At 55.7% G+C, this 20032-nt stretch overlaps 2 protein-coding genes across 2 annotated transcripts; both read right to left on the minus strand.

The window, feature by feature from the left end:
* Window positions 1-224: 224 nt before the first annotated feature.
* AQP5 (aquaporin 5) lies at window positions 225-3217 on the minus strand (the record flags this gene model as incomplete). The annotated part of the gene is made up of 4 exons (XM_084223529.1): window positions 225-410; window positions 1134-1217; window positions 1449-1610; window positions 2855-3217. The coding sequence occupies 4 exons, from the start codon at window positions 3215-3217 to the stop codon at window positions 225-227; spliced, it is 795 nt and encodes a 264-aa protein (XP_084079655.1).
* Window positions 3218-12063: 8846 nt separating this feature from the next.
* Window positions 12064-18930, minus strand: AQP2 (aquaporin 2; the record flags this gene model as incomplete). The annotated part of the gene is made up of 4 exons (XM_084223528.1): window positions 12064-12279; window positions 13209-13289; window positions 14243-14407; window positions 18568-18930. The coding sequence occupies 4 exons, from the start codon at window positions 18928-18930 to the stop codon at window positions 12064-12066; spliced, it is 825 nt and encodes a 274-aa protein (XP_084079654.1).
* Between the last annotated feature and the right edge of the window lie 1102 nt (window positions 18931-20032).

Here is a 20032-nt window from a genome sequence, read left to right on the forward strand (position 1 = left end):
CTTTGTGGCTGTGGGGAAGCTGGAGAGGTTCTAGAGCTGATGCAGGGGTTCTTTACACACACACAGAGCCCCCGGCCTTCGGCACCCCCGGCGGCCGGGATGGGAAGGTGTGGATGAAGAGTCAGCAGCTGCAGCTGGGTGTGGTGCTGGCCTGGCTTTGGGGCACACACGAGCCCACGGCGGGGCCTTCCTCCCCTCCCTCAGCCTTGCTTCGCCAGATGCTCCTACGGCGGGGTCAGCTCCATGGACTTCTTCCTCTCCTCCCGCTGCTCCTCCCACTCCTCCTCGGACTCGTAGGTGCCCTTGATGATGGCCACCCTGTCAGACATGTTCATGCAGTAGGGCACCAGGATGTAGAAGTAGAGCAGGGAGGCCAAGCAAGCCCCAAGGATGGGCCCAACCCAGAACACCTGGAAAGCAACAGGGATGTGGTGAGAGCAGCTCCTGGGGCTGCTGCTCCAGCTCTGCTCATGGCACCCCAATCCATCCATCCATCCATCCATCCATCCATCCATCCATCCATCCATCCATCCATCCATCCATCCATCCATCCATCCCTGCTCCATATCTCCTGCCATGCAGAGAGGAAAATACCAGTTCCAGAGACTTTGTGGGCTGAACCCCCCCAGCCTGTGCTCACTGAGAGCCAAACCTGCTCTCTGCGTGGGGGGCTGAGCTTGCAGGAAGTGCTGGCTGAGAGGAAAGGCCAAGCTGGGCTCCTCTGGGGGCTTTCTTCCCCTCAGATGATGCACCAATGGTGCTCAGAGGGCACCAGGGCTGATTTCCATGCCCTGGAAGTGTCCAAGGCTGGGTTGGATGGGGCCTGGAGCAACCTGGGCTGCTGGAAGGTGTCCCTGCCCATGGCACGGGGTGGGACTGGATGAGTTTTTAGGTTGTTCCCACCCAGCCTACCCTGGGATGGGTTCACTTCTGTCCCCTGGCTGGCTCTGTGCTCGGGGATTAACTGTTCCCGATGCATCAAGGGGCAAAACCTCCCTCCTTCTTCAGCCCCTGTTAATCCTTCCTGCCTGGGGTGGGCTCTGAAACGCCCACCCTGCCAGTCCCACAGCAGTCCCTGCCCCGTCCCCACGTGGCCCCCACCTGTCCCTGTCCCCAGTCCCACCAGCACCCACCCAGTGCGCGGAGCTGAACCTCCTGGTGACGACAGCGGGCCCGAAGGAGCGCGCAGGGTTCATGGAGCAGCCGGTGAAGTAAATCTGGAGGTGTGGAAAGAACCCTGGGTTAAGGAGCAGATCAGAGCCTCCCTTTGGGAGCAGGGACTGAAGTGTCCCCTGACGGTGTCTCTGTTCCAGAGAGCTGGAGATGAGCCCTCACCAGGAAAGACCCCAAGATCTCCTGTGTTTGCTCCTCCAGAGCAGCTCCCTCAGGACCAGCTGCTGGAGGGCATTTTGGGGAGCTCTGTGCTGGCAGGACCCCCCTGGACTCACCCCCACCAGGTGGCCCAGGGTGACGGAGAGGCCGATGGACAGGGCGGGGGAGCCGACACCGCTGCGCCGGTTGTCCGTGGATGCGAAGATGCAGGCGGCCAGCTGGAAGGTGAGGATGATCTCCACCACCAGGGCCTGGCCTGGGGTTATGTTGTGGTTGAGCTGGAACCACGAGAGTGACAATAATTAACCCTCCCAGGGCTTAGCAGCACCGGGAGGGCTCGTGGGTGCTTTGCTGGGAGGTTTGGGAGGGTGAAGTTGGAGGAGAAGCCCCCCAGGGCCCCTGCCTAGGCCCTGCTCCTTCTCTGACAGGCAAGAAATGATCTTTCTTTGCAATTCTCCAAGATCTGTCTCTCCCCCAATCCTGTCCCTGCCCTGGGCTCTCCACATCTCTCTCCACTTCCCTGTCTCCACAGCACTGAGTGCTTTCCCACAAAATCCCCTTTTTCCTGCATTTCTTTGACCCTTGCAGCCTGTTGTACCCTGCATTTCATGGAGCACCTGCCCAGGAGGATGAGGAGCAGCGGGGATGGGATGGAGGGTGAGGGTTGGGATGAAGGTCATGGGCTGGGATGGGCTGTTCTGTCCCAGTCACTCTGCACAAAACCCTGGGGACTCTCAGGGGAATTCGACTCCACTGGACATGGAAAGGACAAAGTGACCCAACCCATCACAGCTCATTTTTTATCTAAATCTGGCTTGTTTGGGATGTGGAACCTGTGGAATGAGAGGCATTGGAGCTCCTCATCCCAGTGAACATCTGTGCTGCCCCCAGGGCTCCAGGCCTGTCCGTGGCTGGAGCAGCAGCTCCACCACTCTCACTGCAGATGTTCTCCAGCACTGCCCCAGGGTTTCAGGCCGTGCTTCATTCCTGCTTATCTCAGAGGGTTCTGCTGTCCCCCTCCTCCCCTGGGAGCAGCCCCCACTGCTCGCAGCCCCTCGACACCGTCCTGCCCTCGCTCCTTCTCCAGCTCTTGCCCACCACTCTCCCCACCTGTCTCCGTCCCCAGCTCCCCCAGTGCTCTGGTTCCAGGGGGGTCCTGCTGCCCCTGCCCTTACTGGTCTGACTGGGCTCTGCTCCCTCCCTTCCCCCTGCTGCTGGCACGGCTCCTGTCCCGCGCTAATCTCCAGGTGAAGAGGCTGCACTCAGGAATATCTCAATGGTGCGGGTGACTCACGGGGCCCTCAGGACAGAGGAAGGCCTCATTAAAGGAGGGAAAAACATCCCACTCATCACTCGCACAATAAAGCCGTCATGTCAGAGCTCGGCTCCGCTCCCGTCCCATTCCCAGCCCGCCGTGCGTGCGGGACAGAGCGCCGAGGATCCATCCCCACGGATTCTCCTGCCCGTGTCGGTGCCGAGGGGAAGGCGAGGGAAGAGGGGAGCTCCCCGGGCAGGCACTCACCGCGTTGATGGCCAGGTTGCCGCGGGTGTTGGCGGGGGTGACGCCGTAGAGGATCCCGGCGCCGGCGATGGCCCCGACCAGCTGGGCCACCACGTAGAGCAGCGTGCGGAGCAGGGAGATCTGGTTGCCCACGAAGAAGGCGATGGTCACGGCGGGGTTGATGTGGGCGCCGCTGATGTGGCCGAAGGCCTGCACCAAGGTGCCGATGGCCAGCCCGAAGGCCAGCGCGATCTGCAGGATGCTGGGCAGCGCCGACGGCCACTTCAGCGCCGAGCCCAGCCCGATGAAGACGAAGATGAGCGTGCAGAGGAACTCCACAAAGACGGCTCGAGCAAAGGCCAGGGTTAGTATTTCCTTCTTCATGGTGGGAGCAGGTGGAGGGCAGCCGGGGAGGAAGAAAGTTTAGGATTGCTCTGTGTCCGGGCTGTGGTGTGTGCGGCCGGGTGTAGGGCCATACCTATCTATATATGCAAGAGCAGCAGGAGCTGTGTTACAGGGTGGTGGGTGGAGCCAGGGGATTAGCCAGTCCTCCCAAATTACCATGTGAACCTGCAAAAGTTTCCACCTGAAAATGTCTTTGGAGCCTCTTGGTGAACCTGTGACTCAGATATTGGTGGTATTTCTCTCCTTTCCCTCTGCAAACAAAGAGCCCCTATAGGGTGTCTCTGTGGTCGTTAAATAACGAGGTTGCATAACGAGGCTGAGCTCCCTCCTCTGCTTTTGGCTTTTACTGCCTCTTGCCAGGTCCTGGGTGTTTCATTAGCACAGGTGTAGTTAATATTTGCTCCCTCCCTTCCTTCCCTGTGCTTGCACACTCCTCCTGTTGGAAACCCCTTGTTGAGCTGGAGGAGCTCTGCTGGGGCTGGGCTCCGGGTGCGTTCGATTTCCATGGAACCTTGAAATGGAAAATCAAACACCTGGAGCTTCTCCCAGGCTGTCAGGAGAGCTCAGCTCCAGGAAACAAAGGGTTTGTGGTTGTCCAGGGAGCAGGGGAGGGTTTGGGGGAAGCTTTGTCCGTCTGGGAAGCTGTAGATGAGCTGGAGCTTCCTTGAGGTGCGTGGATGGAGAAATGGCATGGAGAGGGCTCCTGGTGCAGAGCCTGACTGGGAAACTCTGCTCCCTGTCCTTCCTGCTGCTCCTTCCAGAGCACTGGAACAAGTGCTGGAATTGGGGCGTGCAGCTGGGAATGGTGTCTCCTCCCCTGTCACCCTGTGCCCTTTTCTTTCTGCCTTTCCAGCTCTTGCTCAATGAGCAATGATTTCGCTCCTGGGAATGCCAGCACCAAGCCACAGGCTCTGCATGGACACAGGCTGTGTTTACATGTCTCCTTTCATGTTCCTGGGGCGCTGCCCTCCATCCCAAACCCATCCACAGGCAGATGCTTGGCTGGCAGGGAGGGGCAGGGGAGGCTCTCAGGGCTGTGCCCATGGAGCTGGTACGGACGGAGGTTTTGGGGCAGAAAAGGTCTCGGGTGACACTTAACAAAGGATTCTTGGTTCTCTCGTAGCCCTCGCAGTTTTGTGCCAGGATATTTTTTTTAGATGGGTTTGGGTGCCAGATCTGCTCTCCTTGCTTGGTTGGTCCACTTTTCCTTTCCCAAATGATGCCCAGGCTGGTTTTATCCCTGGCTGCCAGGTCCCTCTGCAGGGGCAGCCACTCAGGGAGCAAAGCTCTGCATTGGTAAAAAATTGTAAACCTATTGGACATTGGTAAAATCCTCCCTAAATCCAAAAAGCTGGATTCACTGCTGCCTTCTGAGAAGGCTGTCAGGCCTGGGGGATCAAACGCCTGGAGGATTCCTGTCCAGAGCAAGGAGAGGGAACTTCTTGTCCAGGACTGGAAATAAATGAGCTTTTCTCTTCCTTTGTACCCAAAATCCTGAGCAAAACAGACCTGGAGGGCCTCGAGGGACTGAGGATCTGTTACAGCCTTAATTCCTGATAATGGTTTACTCCTGGATCTGCTGATCCCGGGGCTGATTGCAGAGTCAAAGCCCAGATCTGTTATCCTCGAAACACCTGGTCCGTTGGCGTGTTTTGGTGAAAGTTTTGCAAGCTGGTATTTCAAGACACCCTGGCCGGATTCCAGGGTGGTAATTACTTGCCACTTCCCTTCAGCCCTGTCTGTGGCTCCAGCTGGATAAAATGCTCCCTGTTCCCATCCTTCCAACCCTTCCTCGATGTCCCCATCCCTTGGTGGCAGCTGCATTTTGCTGTCAGCTCCTCCAGCACACTCCTTGCTCTGGCTGAAAGGCCAAAAAAATGCTCTGCCAGTCTCCCAAGCGTGGATAATAATAAGCAAATAAGCAAAATCCTACAGCTGACTAGGAGATCTAATCAAACAGGGCTGGGAATGACAGCGAAAACTTCCGGAAAACCCTCCCTGCAAAGCCTCTGCTCCCGGGGCTCTTCGGGAACCTTTTCTCACCGCGCACTCCTGCTCGGCTCCTCCGATCCAGCCCTGGCATTTGGAAGGCTCCCTGTCCTCTCCATGGCTCCGTGCCACCCAAGGAGCTTGGCTGAGCTGAAAGTGCTTTGATGTGTCAGGTTTAATGGAATTGGGCAAGGTGCTGCAGGCCTGGGGCAGGCGGGTGCTGACAGACGGACACCCACGTGCAGGGGTCACACACGCCTCGCCTCACCCGCCCTGCGGGACACAGCACAGGAGGCTTCTGGCAACAAGGGCAGGTTTGGCTGCCTCCTTCCTCCTCCTCCTCATCCTCCTCATCCTCCTCATCCTCCTCACTGGCATCAGCAGACAAACAGACAAACAACACAACCAAAATCTACCCCAATGTCCCACTCAGGAGAGGGACCCCAAAGCGGGGAGGGGGTGGGAGGGAGGCAGCTGCTGCCTCATCCTCACCTGGGGCTGCCTCACCCAGGGAGGCTGTGTGTCATTGAGGCCACCCTGTGCCACCCCTGGCAGTCCCTGCTGTCACCCTGCTCGTTGTCGGGGCTGTTGTTAATTTGCTGTTATGAATTTGCTGCTGTTAATTTGCTGCTGTTAATTTGCATTTCCTCGCTTTTTCTGGTGAGTTCAGCTCCGTGCTGCACCTCGAGGCCTGGCAGAAGCTGCTCCAAATTCAGGTCACAAACCTGAGCCAGGTTTTGGGATTTCCTCCTCACCTGGCTCTGTACCTCAGCCAAGGACCTTAAAACTGGCCCAGTAATGGAGGCAGGATAACAGCAGTGACAGGATGTCCTGAACAGGAGACACCAATTCTGCTGGAACTGGGATCAGAAACACACAATTAATTGAGCTGGAAAAGACCTCTGAGATCTTCAAGTCATGAGCTGGGATGAGATGACCCAAAGACCTTGGCTGGGATGACATCAGAAGAGAAAGTTTGGTTCAGTTTTCCAGAGAAAAGGTGTTTCTTGCTGGCTCAGCTCCAGCATTTTGCAATGAGGCATTGATAAGGAAAAACGGAAATATCACAGAGCAGGAGCAGCAAACTTTGCCCTCGTGATCCTCAGTTCGAGGGCTGCAGGGAAGGCTTTGCTGCTGCTTTGGGATGCCCCTCTGCAGGTGTTTCAGATGGGGATTTCAAGGATCCCTCTTATCTGACCCCTGTCTGCTGCTCTCTCTTTGAAGCTGAGCGATGACACTGCTGGCCTGGGGCTGGCGGCGTTTCCACTTTCTCCTGCCCTGCAGCAATGAGGTTTTGGCTTCCTTTAGTGCTGGCTTCAGAGCCAGAACTGTGACACTGAGCTTTGGGGCTGTGACACTGAGCTTTGGGGCTGTCCCCACGTCCCCTGCTGCTGTCCCTGCTGCTGCAGCCTGCCGTGGCTGCCAGGGGTGACAGTGACCTGCCAACCCTGGATGCCACCCGAACGCTCTTTAATGCTGACTGGTGACAAAGCTTAATGACAGCTCTGCTCTGAGCTCAGTAATTCCTGCTGGTCAGGGCTGCTCTGGGGCTGCTCTGAGCTCCCTCAGGAGTTCATTTGCACTGAAACCACCGTTAAATTGTCCCATGGGATAATGAGCGTCAGGGGAAGCAAAAGCCTGGTTGGAAAACCAAACCACACAGTGGGAAAGGTGGGATGAACCCCTGGTGCCCTGATTTTCAAGTCCAGCCCTTTCCAGGAAAGCCACCAGCACCAGAGACATCCCAAGGCCCACTTGGAACTCTTTTGGGCCCTTTGTTTTGTCCTCGGGATTCAGAGTTGGGGGCAGTGCTGTTTTTCCTCTAGAAAGGTGTTTGCTGTGGAAATGTCTTCACCTGTGCAATCCTTCCTTGGTTTACAAGGAGCACACCCTGGAATAAAGGGGAATTATGTGGGGAGGGAGATGTCCCTGGGAAGGTGATTTTCCCCCTCCCCTGGGCACTGCCATCCCACCTGGGCTGGAGGAGCTTCGGTTGCACCAAGGCAGAGGGGCCTGAAATCACAACCAGGCTCTGAATCACCTGAAAAACACCATAAATAAATTAAGGAATTCTTGATATCATTGCAGGAATCTGGAAACTCCTAAAAACATTCTGGGGGGTGAGAGCTGGACAGGATCCAGAGTCCCCTGAGCCTGGGCTGAGCCCAGAGGGGGGGTTCTGGTCCTGTGCCCAGGTGAGACCTCACCTGCAGAGCTGCCCCAGCCCTGGCCCAGCACAGGGAGCAGCTGGAGCTGCTGGAGAGAGCCCAGAGGAGGCAGCAGGAGGATCAGAGGGATGGAGCAGCTCTGCTGGGAGGAAAGGCTGGCACAGCTGGGGTTATCTAGCCTGGAGAAGAGAAGGCTCTGGGGTGACCTCGTTGTGGCTGGCCTTCCAGTGCCTGAAGGAGCAGGAAGGATGAAAGGAGACAATTTCCAAGGGTCTGGAGTGCCAGGACAAGGGGGAATGGCTTCCTACTGCAGAGGACAGGGATGAATGGGATATTGGGCAGGAATTCCTCGCTGTGAGGGTGGTGAAGCCCTGGCATGGATTTCCCGGAGCAGCTGTGGCTGCTCCATCCCTGGCAGGGTCCAAGGCCAGGCTGGACAGGGCTTGGAGCAGCCAGGGACAGTGGGAAGTGTCCCCGTCCATGGCAGGGGTGGGACAGGATCAGCTTTAAGGTCTCTTCCCACTCAAACCCTCCCACAGTTCTGTGAAAAGCCAAGATTTTCACACAATCCCCCAGCTCCAAGTGCCCAAGGTTTCACAGCAGAAAACTGGGGACAGCTGGAGAATGGGAAAATCCTTTTTCCTTCTGTTTTGCCTCGAAACTCAGAGCAAAGGTACCAAGGAACTTCTCAGCTTTAAAAATCTTCACTGGAGAGTTAAAGAGACCCATGCTGGGAAATTCCCTTGTGCCATCAGATCCGAAGCTGAAGGTTCTTGCACTGAGGGGTGCCTGGAAATGTGGGCTTTGCCTTTGGATTCCTGGGAAGTTTGGGTAAAAGTTGAAGCAGAGCCTCCATTCTCACCAGCAGATCCATTGGAAGAGCCCTGGGAATAGAAGAGCTTTGGGAAGTTTGGCTTCCACTGGAGCACCAGCACCCTCTGGGGTGGTCTGTGTTCATTTCCTGCAGCTGGCCCTGCCTCCTCCTCTTGCCCTCCTGCCTCCTCAAGGAAAACACACTCAGGAAATATTTCTCCATCTACAAATGGATCCATAAAAATAATGATGTAAAACAATGCTGAGCCTGATCCCAGGCAGGTCATGGCACTGCAGGGAAGGGACGGCTGGAGGCTCCTGTACCCTCTGGGATTGGCACTGGGAAGGTTTGGAAAGGTCAGGCCAAGAAATCCAAGGCAGAGAATTCAGCTCTGTCCCCCCCGAGGTGACCCTGGGCTGGTCTCTGTCCTCCCTGTCCCACAGGTGGGACCAGGGGCTGAAGGGGTTTGTCCTGGGCTGGGATTTCCAAGGTTCAGCTGGGTTTGGGCTTCTCCAGGCCATGATTTTACTTCCATGTTCTCCCAGTGGTTTCCCCATTTCCCCACAGGATGCAGAAACCCCTCAGGCACTGGGATCAAGGCTGGTGCTCCCAGGTTCTCCCAGATTCCCTGATCAGGGATTTGGATGCTCCCAGGACCAGGGTGTGGCAATGCTGGAATGGGCAAGGGAGGGAATTCCTTGGGATCACCTTCAAATTGTGGCAGAAGTTGTGAGGAGCAGGACCAGGGCTGAGCTCTGCTGAGACCCCTCAAATCCGGGGGTCCCCTTGGTCCCACTGCCAGGAGAGACCCTGAGGGGCTGGAGCATGTCCAGGGCTGGGAATGGAGCTGGGGAAGGGCTGGAGAGCTCCTGAGGGACCTGGGGGGCTCAGCCTGGAGAAGAGGAGGCTCAGGGGGGATCCTGTGGCTCTGCACAACTCCTGACAGGAGGGGACAGCCAGGGATGGGCTCTGCTCCAGGGAACAACAGGACAAGGGAAATGGCCTCAGGCTGTGCCAGGGGAGGTTTAGTCGGATATTGGGGGAAATTTCCTCAATGGAAAGGGTTTTCCAGAGCAGGGACAGCTGCTCAGGGCAGGGGTGGGGTCCCGGGGTCCCATCCCTGGGGGGATTTCAAAGCTGTGGCCCCTGGGGACGTGGTCAGGGGTGGGGAAATGCTTGGGCTGGGTGGTCTCCAAGGCATTTTCCAGCCTGAAGAATTCCATGGTTCCAGGAGCACGGCAGCCAAGCAGCAAGGACGAGGAGGGGATGTGGGTGTGTGCAAAATGCTTTGGAGTTTCTGCAGCTCTGCAGGAGGAGCAGCCCAAAGCTGAGGCACCCCTGACCCCAGGTGGGAGAAGGGGAAAACAAAACCTCGGGATCCTGGGGGTGGAAGGACACGGGGATGTCTCAAATCCTGGCTCTGACATCCAAGTGTGGCCAGTTTAGGGAGGATTGTGGTCAGTCCATGGCAGCTCCAGCTTCCTGGTCCTGCCCTCCAATTCCTGCTCCCCCAGTGCAGTCTGGAATGTCTGGGTGGTTTCCTGACAGGGCAAGTTTGGGAAGTGACCCAGCTGCACAGGGAAGGGGAATTTGTATTCCCAGGAAGACTGGGGCTCCTTCAGCCTCCTGGCTGAGAGGTCTGGGGTCTGGGAGGAGACTTTATATCTATTATTTACCATAAATGTGTCAGTGTTTCCCATAAATATGTCAGTATTTGATCCCTGTGTCCAAATTCAGGGGGTAAAAGGGAATTTAAAGCACTTCATAGGAAAGAGGAGAGCCATTATCAGACATTAAACCTCAGGTTCAGGCCCTGTGAGACTTAAACATTGTCAGGGTAAATAATAAATGAAATGTTTCGATCTGGAGAAGAGACATTGAATGCACCAACATTAATTTAAATAAATAACTGAATTCAGCTGTGGCTTTTTCCACAGCAGAGCATGCCCAGGGTGACTTCTGGAAAACTCCACTGGGATTTTCCTGCACACATACATGGATTAATTTTCCTTTAAAAAGCATCAAAACCCCCATATGACTTTTAAAAGTGAGCATTTGACAACAGAAATACAATTTGACACTGGGATTTATTTAAAACATGATTTAATTGCCATTGCTGAGAACAGAGGGAATTTTTGAGAAGCCTCTTCTGAGCTAAAATTCAAATTGACCATCAAGGAGCAAAGGGAAGCAGAATCCCTGCTTTGGGTGGATCAAGCCAGGGCTGGAAGCGCTGCCTTGGCAAAGCCCTCTGGGGGCATTTGCATGGATTGGCTGTGGATAAACACCTGGTCTGGGCCAGATCAAAGCTGGGCTCCCTCCTCACCCCTGCAGCAGCAGCCACTCCAACATCTGAGGAAGAGCACGGGAGGAAGGCAAGGAAGGATGTGATGGGAGGAGGGGATGGTGCCAGTGGAGCAGAGTGAAGAGCATCCTGTGGTGGGGGGTGTCCTGTCAGAACAGGGGGAGGGAAATGATCCAGAATGATCCAAAAATCACCCTTATGATTGGAATTGGGCCCAGTCTCATTGAATATTCCTGTAACAGCCTTTCCAGAAAAATCCTGGTGGGGCTGACAGCGGGGCAATGTTGGGATCCACTCTGGGAAGGAAGAACTTGGGGCAAGCAAGGGAAATGGAGTTAAATCAATGGCTGAAAGAGCAAAGTTCACCCAAAGACCGACCCAAAGTCCTTGGCCAGGCTGAGGACCACGACCAGGTCCTGAGAGGGCAGAGGGAAGGCGTGGGAGGGGTTTGGAGGGTCTGAGTGATGCAGCCATGAGAAAGGGATGTGAGAAGCAAGTGATGGAGATGAGAAGGAATTCCTCCCTGTGAGGGTGGGGAGGCCCTGGAATGGAATTCCTGGAGCAGCTGTGGCTGCCCCATCCCTGGAAGTGCCCAAGGCCAGGTTGGACAGGGCTTGGAGCAGCCTGGGAGAGTGGGAGGTGACCCTGCCCACGGCAGGGGTGGGACTGGGTGGGGTTTGAGGTCCCTTCCCATCCAACCCATTCCACGATTCTGATTCTTCCCACCTGGAGCACGCTGGGTGTGAAATCTTCCTTGGTGTGTTCCAGGTGATCCGAGCCTCCAGGGGGAACAGGACCAGACGAAAGAAGGGAAAACCAGGGAGAGGGAGGAAGGACAACCCTGGCCCAACAATGAGGTGGGTATATGCATTTGGGCTGCAACCTGGGTTTGTTGTTTCACAGGAGGGAGAATTTGCAAGTGCTCCCCAGTGGGGCCTGCAGGGACTCCTGGCCATGCTCCCAGTCCCATCTTCCCAGGAAAGCCCCTGTGGGAGCCCCTCCGTGTCCCGTGGCGGGTGGGAAATGGCACTTTGGTCCCTTTGACAGCAGAATCTGTCATGTGTGGCACTCATGGCTCAGAGTGAGCGCTCCTGCTCCTGCTCCTGCTCCTGCTCCTGCTCCTGCTCCTGTGTGTGAGCCCAGAGCCGAGCAGGGACCCGGGATGGGAGCAGAGTGAGGCATGGGGTGGAACCTCCACACCCAGGGTAATGAACACTCTTCAGGCTCCTCGGAGCTCTCCGGAAGGGAACAGCCTCAGCCAAGCTCCGTGTCCTGCGAGGGGGACGAGGGACAGGGCATCCTGGGGAGATCCCTTGTTCCTGTGGGGTTGGGATTTACTGGCTCTCCCCCAGATCAGAAACCCCCCGGGCGTGGGGAGAGCTGGGGACAGGAGTGGGTGGGACCAGCACAGCATCTCCCAGGAGAGGAGTCAGCTTCAGCGCCCAGGAGAAACGGAGGGAGAGAGGGGACAGGTGAGATGCTGCTCTGGACGAGCACTAAAACCACGCCAGAGGTTTCCAGCTCCTCTCTCAGCCCAGGGAGAGTTTGGCTACACCTTCTCAGACATCCCCCTGGGCAGGGTCTGGGGGGAGTGCAGCTCCACGGACTGGCGCCGCCGGGCCTCGCGCTCAGCCCAGTCCTGCTCGGGCTCGCAGCCCTTGAGGATGGCCAAGCGCTCCGAGAGGGTTTTGGCCTGTGGGAACAGCACGTAGTTGTAGAGGATGGAAGCTGCTGCAGCCCCAATCAGGGGGCCCACCCAGAACACCTGGAGAGGAAAGGAGAGAAAAGTGGGGTGAGCAAAACCCAGCCTGGCTTTGGAGGGTGGGGAGGAACTGGGATCTCTGAGGGGCATTCCAGGGGCTTGGGTTCCTTCCTGGGAACAAAACATGAAGTCAGCTCTGCTTTGGCCATCGCTGGGGATCTGAGCTCCCCTCCAGGGCTGGGATATTCCAACCATCCCCTCCCACCATTCCCCCTCTGCTCAGACTCTGCATTAATGACAGGCCCATTGTGAACGTGCTGAGTGATGTGGCATCATCTGGAGGAGCATTTTCCTACCCACTCATGGATTCCTGTGGGAGGAGGAGCAGCAGGAGGAGGAAGAGGAGAAAGAGGTGGAGGCACCAGCCTGGGCCAGACACTTGGGAACAGACATCAGGAACCACTACAGCCTCCAGCCAGGCTCTTTGTAGGTGAAAACAATAAAATCATGGAATCTCCTGAACTGGAAAGGACACAAGGATCCTCAAAATCCAGCCTGTGGCCCTGCTCAGGACAACCACCACCAATCCCACCCCGTGCCTGAGAGCATTGCTGAAATGCTCCTGGAGCTCTGACAGCCTCAGAGCCATGGCCAGGGAGTGTTCCCAAAGGTGCACCTAGATCCAGGAACCAGGAAAGTTCCCCAGGACTGGCAACAGCTCCACTCTCCATTGGTTTTGTTCCCCGTGCCAAGTCATGTCAACAGACCTCACACCCTGATCCTGTTGCAACGCTCCCAGTTTGAAGTTTGGAAAAGCCAATTAAGCACCCAGCAGCCCCACCTCCTTCTCCTAATCTCTCCATTTCTCCTCCAGCTGGGAGCTGGCATGGAAATGCCCGGAATTTGTCTGGCTGGGTGAGTTTCGAGGAATATTGGCAGTGTGGGGGCCTCATCCAACCCAAGCCAAGCCAAGCCCAGAGCCGAGTTCTCACCCAGTGGTCGCTGAAGTCTCCAACGACGACGGCGGGGGCGAAGGACCTGGCGGGGTTCATGGAGCAGCCGGTGTAACGGATCTGCCGGGAACACCACGGCTCTGTCAGCATCAAACCCTTCTACCTCATCTTAGAAATGTTGGGCTGTCATTAGGGTGACAGCTGAGCTGCTGCTTCACCCTTCAGCGTTCCTGCTCCAGGAAAAGGGACGCCAGGAGCTGCCAGCACCTGAGTCAGCCCTGTGAGGTGGCTGAGCTCGCGTGGCCCGGTGGTGCTGTGCTGCAGCCCCAGGAGCTGCGGGGATAAGCTCCCAGTCCTGCAGAAAATGCCCTCTTGTGCCCCTGAGGACAGGAGAGGAACAGTCCCGTGGTCACAGGGGCTCGTGGGGTGCTGAGGATGGACGGTGTGCTGTGACCAGCAGCATTTTCCTGCGTGCACTTGGTGTGGGGGCTGCTTTGGGCCGTGACCCAGGTGGGATTTCCCTGAGTGTCCGTCCCAAACACTTCCCAGGCTCATCCTGGAGAGCCCCAGCAGCCAAAGCCTTCACTCCAGGAGAGATCCCACAGATCCCAGTGGGACTCAAGGAGAGGCAGGGTCCAAGGGATGTGTCTGTGGCCAGCTGGATCCTTCCTCTGGCTTTAGCCCCCAAAACAGGGGACATTTTTGGTGCCAATTTGAAAAGAACAAAAATTCTCCAGGTGGAAGAGGTGGCTCAATGAAAAATAGTTGATGGACCTCAGGAAATTTTAGCCCTAAAACCAGAGGAAGAAGATGAGTCCTGCCTTCATCCCTGCTCCTGGCAGGACCCTTGGAGCAGCAGGGTCCAGCAGGTGCTGGGCTTGGAGTTTTTCATGCCAAATAAAGGCTGAGCTCAGGCCACAGCTCTCCCATGGCTTTGGTGGGATTTTTCCCTCTCTCCACTGGAAAACCACAGGTTACATATCCCCGTCAAGCCCAGAGATGCAGCCAAACCAACTTGGGGCATAAACAAAAAAAGAACCCCAAAAGTGCCAAGTTTTGGGCCATCCACTCACCCCGAGAAGGTGCCCCACGGCCACAGAGAGGCCGATGGAGAGGGCAGGGGAGCCCAGGTTGTCCTCACGCCGCTCGTCTGTGGAAGCAAAGACGCACAGGACCAGCTGGAAGGTGAGGAACAGCTCCACCGTCACCGCCTGCCCCGTCGTGGTCTCATTGTTCAGCTGGAACGGGAGGAAAAATATGTTCCAAGGCCAGGTTCTGTGAGGGGATGGGAAATATGGAGGAGGAATCCAAAATCAGGGGGAACCAAAGGAGACAGAGGGGATTTTTGGCACCAAGAAGAAAAAACTTCCCAAGCAGAAGAAGTGGCTCAATGGGAAATGCTTGATTGATTTCTCAGGAAATTTTATTGGCAATTTCTTGGTATTTTTCCATTTCTTTTTGTTTTCCTCCTACTCAAAATGCCTTTTGGAAAAGTTTACAAGTTGCATTTTGAAGGCATTGAGAAGAAATATTTTAGCATGAAAAAAGAAAAAAAATTCCATTTCCACACTTTGACTCAGAGAATTTGTCAGGTCTGATCTGGAGCTGATCCTCCAACTCAGTCACTTCTTTCCTTGTCCCCTCCCAAATCTAATCCCATCACTTGGTGATCCCAGGAAGAACCTAACTGCCCTCCTGCCCAAGCTCCAGAGTCAGATCTTCCTCATTCTCCTCCCCAGTATTCCCCTCCCTTTTTACAGGGGTGATCTGTGAAGGCAGCCACGCCATGAACAGCTCACAGGGGGAAAAAGGCTTCTCAAAATCCCCAGTTCCACTTTAAGCTGCGAACCAACAAAGCTGAGCAGTCTGAGTCTCCCTTAAACCTCCCGCTTTTATTACCCTCAGTCATTACCAGCCTAAATCTCCTCATTCAGATCAAACCACAATCCCTCTTTTTAACCCTCTTAATCACTCTGGCAGTGCTGCTGAGTCCTGGCAGTGCCTCCCTGCTGTGGGAAAGGCAATTTCCATGAGCTGCCTCCCAACCAACCCCTGCTCCTCCCTCGCTTCCCTGGGCTTGGGTGATGCTGATCCTGGCAGGTGCCTGTGCCCCCCTGGGATGGGACAGTGAACCCCTGGGTTTCAATTCCTTTTCCCCCTCCTGTGGGGAAGGGGGTGTTGGAGGCCAGGATACCACTGGAGAATCCCCCATGGGGATCCTGAGCTTCCCTGGCTTTATTTTTTCCCTGTCTGAAACCAGCCAGAGATCCCTGTGAAGCTTTAGGGAATCCCAGTGTTGGGTTTTGGGATGAACCAGCTGGATCTGGTGTGACCATCCCATCACAGTGGGAAGCAACGAGCTGAATCTAATGAAAATCTGGGATTCAGACCCAAATCTCTCCTCTCCCCACCACTTCAGCAAACTGGGAATTGTGGCTTGGCCAAAGCAGAGCCGGGGGGGATTTACTGGCTCTCCCCCAGATGAGAAACCCCTGGAATGGGGACAGCTGGGGACAGAGGTTGGTGGGACCAGCACAGCATCTCCCAGGAGAGGAGTCAGCTTCAGCACCCAGGAGAAACGGAGGGAGAGAGGGGACAGGTGAGATGCTGCTCTGGACGAGCACTAAAACCACACCAGAGGAATCTAAATCCAGGGAATCCCCGGGTTTAGACCCAAATCTCTCCTCTCCCCACCACTTCAGCAACCTGGGAATTGTGGCTTGGCCAAAGCAGAGCCAGGAAAAGGCTGCCTGTACCCACACCAGAGGGGAAATTGGGATGAGCCTGGGACAAGAGGAACACAGAGTTGGTGTTTTGGATGTGTCCTTCCATAAACCCCTGGGACCCCCAAAATCCAAGTCCCCTGCGTGCAATCCCGGGAAAAATGAGATGGTTGTGACTCCAAGGGACGTGTCTGTGGCCAGCTGGATCCTTCCTCTGGCCTAGCCCCAAAACCAGGGGGCATTTTTGGCGCCAATGTGAAAAGAACAAAAATTCCCCAGGTGGAAGAGGTGGCTCAATGGGAAATAGCTGATGGACCTCAGGAAATTTTAGCCCTAAAACCAGAGGAGGAAGATGAGTCCTGCCTTCATCCCTGCTCCTGGCAGGACCCCTGGAGCAGCAGAGTCCAGCAGGTGCTGGGCTGGGGCATTCAGAGGCTTCCTCACTGTGAATTCTGGGAATTTTGGGGAATTTTGGGAATTCTGGGATCCCTGGCAGGATGGTTTGGGGAGCTGAGGGGGTTTTTAGGGATTTTTGTGTGGATTTTTCGATGAAATTCCCATGGAATTCTGAGCCTGTCCTGGTTCTCTTAGGAAAATTCCAGTGGGAATTCTGGGATCCTCAGCTGGAGGTTTTGGGGCAGCTGAAGGGGTTTTTAGGGACTTTTGGGTGGATTTGGGATGGAATTTCCCTGATTTTGGACGTCTCCCGGTTCTCTGAGGAAAATCTCAGTGGGACTCTTGGGGAATTCCGGTGGGAACTTTTGGGAATTCTGGGAACTTTTGAGATCCCTGGCAGGATGTTTTGAGGCAGCTGAAGGGGTTTTAAGGGATTGGATTTGGGATGGAATTTCCCCGATTTGGGGCCTCTCCCAATTCTCTGAGGAAAATCCCAATGGGAATCTTGGGGAATTCCAGTGGGAATTTTTGGGAATTCCGGGAACTTTTGAGATCCCTGGCAGGATGTTTTGGGGCAGCTGAAGGGGTTTTTAGGGATTTTGGGGTGGATTTGGGATAGAATTTCCCCGATTTTGGACCTCTCCCGGTTCTCTGAGGAAAATCCCAGTGGGAATCTTGGGGAATTCCAGTGGGAATTTCTGGGAATTTTTTAGATTCCTGGCAGGATGTTTTGGGGCAGCTGAAGGGGTTTTTAGGGATTTTTGGATGGATTTGGGATGGCATTTCCCTGATTTTGGACCTCTCCCGGTTCCCTGAGGAAAATCCCAGTGGGAATTTTTGGGAATTCCAGTGGGAATTTTTGGGAATTCTGGGAATTTTTGAGATCCCTGGCAGGATGTTTTGGGGCAGCTGAAGGGGTTTTTAGGGATTTTTGGGTGGATTTGGGATGGAATTTCCCTGATTTTGAACCTCTCCTGATTCTCTGAGGAAAATCCCAATGGGAATCTTGGGGAATTCCAGTGGGAAGCTTTGGGAATCCTGGGAATTTTTGAGATCCCTGGCAGGATGTTTTGAGGCAGCTGAAGGGGTTTTTAGGGATTGGATTTGGGATGGAATTTCCCCGATTTGGGGCCTCTCCCGGTTCTCTGAGGAAAATCCCAGTGGGAATCTTGGGGAATTCCAGTGGGAATTTTTGGGAATTCCGGGAACTTTTGAGATCCCTGGCAGGATGTTTTGAGGCAGCTGAAGGGGTTTTTAGGGATTGGATTTGGGATGGAATTTCCCCAATTTTGGACCTCTCCCGATTCTCTGAGGAAAATCCCGATGGGAATCTTGGGGAATACCAGTGGGAACTTTTGGGAATTCCAGGAACTTTTGAGATCCCTGGCAGGATGTTTTGGGGCAGCTGAAGGGGTTTTTAGGGATTTTGGGGTGGATTTGGGATGGAATTTCCCCGATTTTAGACCTCTCCCAATTCTCTGAGGAAAATCCCAATGGGAATTTTGGGGAATCGCAGTGGTAATTTTTGGGAATTCCGGGAATTTTTGAGATCCCTGGCAGGATGTTTTGAGGCAGCTGAAGGGGTTTTGAGGGATTGGATTTGGGATGGAATTTCCCTGATTTTGGACCTCTCCCGGTTCTCTGAGGAAAATCCCAATGGGAATCTTGGGGAATTCCAGTGGGAATTTTTGGGAATTCCGGGAATTTTTGAGATCCCTGGCAGGATGTTTTGGGGCAGCTGAAGGGGTTTTTAGGGAGTGGATTTGGGATGGAATTTCCCCGATTTTGGACCTCTCCCGATTCTCTGAGGAAAATCCCGATGGGAATCTTGGGGAATTCCAGTGGGAATTTTTGGGAATTATGGGAATTTTTGAAAACCCTGGCAGGATGTTTTGAGGCAGCTGAAGGGGTTTTAAGGGATTGGATTTGGGATAAAATTTCCCCAATTTTGGACCTCTCCCGATACTCTGAAGAAAACCCGATGGGAATCTTGGGGTATTCCAGTGGGAATTTTTGGGAATTCTGGGAACTTTTGAGATCCCTGGCAGACTGTTTTGGGGCAGCTGAAGGGGTTTTAAGGGATTGGATTTGGGATGGAATTTCCCCGATTTTGGACCTCTCCTGGTTCCCTGAGGAAAATCCCAATGGAAATTTTTGGGAATTCCGGGAATTCTGGGATCCCCAGCTGAAGAGGTTTTGGGGAAGCCGAGGGGGTTTTTGGGGCTGGCCAGAAGCCCCTTGCTGCCCCCCTGCCCGCTGTCCCGGCGCCGCGGCCTCACCTTGTTGAGGGCCAGGCCCTGGCGGGCGCCGTCCGGGGTCACCTCGTGCAGGATGGCGGCGCCCACCACGCCGCCCAGCAGCTGGGCCACCACGTAGAAGAGGGCGCGGAGCAGGGAGAGCTGCGAGCCCAGCAGGCAGCCCAGGGTGACGGCGGGGTTGATGTGGGCGCCGCTGACGTGGCCCAGGGCCTGCACCAGCGTGCCGATGGCCAGCCCGAAGGCCAGCGCGATCTGCAGCGTGCTCGGGGCCGGCGCCGAGGGCCAGTTCAGCGCCGAGCCCAGCCCGAAGAGCACGAAGACCAGAGTGGCCAGGAATTCCGCAAGGACGGCCCTGGTGAAGGCGATGGAGCGCAGCTCCCACATCGTGGAGGCTCCTGCCCGCGGCGCCCTCGGTGTCCCTGAGGGTGACCTGGGACAGCATTTATATACTCGGAGGAGGGGGGGCCGCAGGATCAGCTGCTGAAGGGGATGGGAGCACGGTCCCGGGAAATCTGATGCTTTTTTCCTGCTGTGTTCCAGCTGAGGGAACATCAGATCCTGCCCCTTCTATCAGAGCCGGGGAATGCAGCGCTCGCTGCCCTGGGGAGGTCATAGATCAGCCTCCAGCAGTGCTGGAAGGATTGCTCCCCTTCATTTACCTGGGAAGGACTGCTCCCCTTCCTTTACCTGGGAAGGACTGCTCCCCTTCCTTTACCTGGGAAGGACTGCTCCCCTTCTCCTGGGCTCCTTACCTGGGAAGGACTGCTCCCCTTCATTTACCTGGGAAGGACTGCTCCCCTTCTCCTGAGCTCCTTACCTGGGAAGGACTGCTCCCCTTCCCTCACCTGGGAAGGACTGCTCCCCTTCCCTCACCTGGGAAGGACTGCACCCCTTCATTTACCTGGGAAGGACTGCTCCCCTTCATTTACCTGGGAAGGACTGCTCCCCTTCCCCTGGGCTCCTTACCTGGGAAGGACTGCTCCCCTTCCTTTACCTGGGAAGGACTGCTCCCCTTCCCTCACCTGGGAAGGACTGCTCCCCTTCCCCTGGGCTCCTTACCTGGGAAGGACTGCTCCCCTTCCCCTGGGCTCCTTACCTGGGAAGGACTGCTCCCCTTCTCCTGGGCTCCTTACCTGGGAAGGACTGCTCCCCTTCTCCTGGGCTCCCTCAACTGGGAAGGACTGCTCCCCTTCCCTTACCTGGGAAGGACTGCTCCCCTTCATTTACCTGGGAAGGACTGCTCCCCTTCCCTCACCTGGGAAGGACTGCTCCCCTTCCCTCACCTGGGAAGGACTGCTCCCCTTCCCTCACCTGGGAAGGACTGCTCCCCTTCCCCTGGGCTCCCTTACCTGGGAAGGACTGCTCCCCTTCTCCTGAGCTCCTTACCTGGGTAGGACTGCTCCCCTTCCCTCACCTGGGAAGGACTGCTCCCCTTCCCCTGGGCTCCTTACCTGGGTTCTGTCCCAGAGCTGCTCTTGCAGCTGGA

The sequence above is a fragment of the Fringilla coelebs genome, assembly GCF_963513975.1.
Source record: "Fringilla coelebs genome assembly, chromosome: 30".
NCBI lineage: Eukaryota > Metazoa > Chordata > Aves > Passeriformes > Fringillidae > Fringilla > Fringilla coelebs.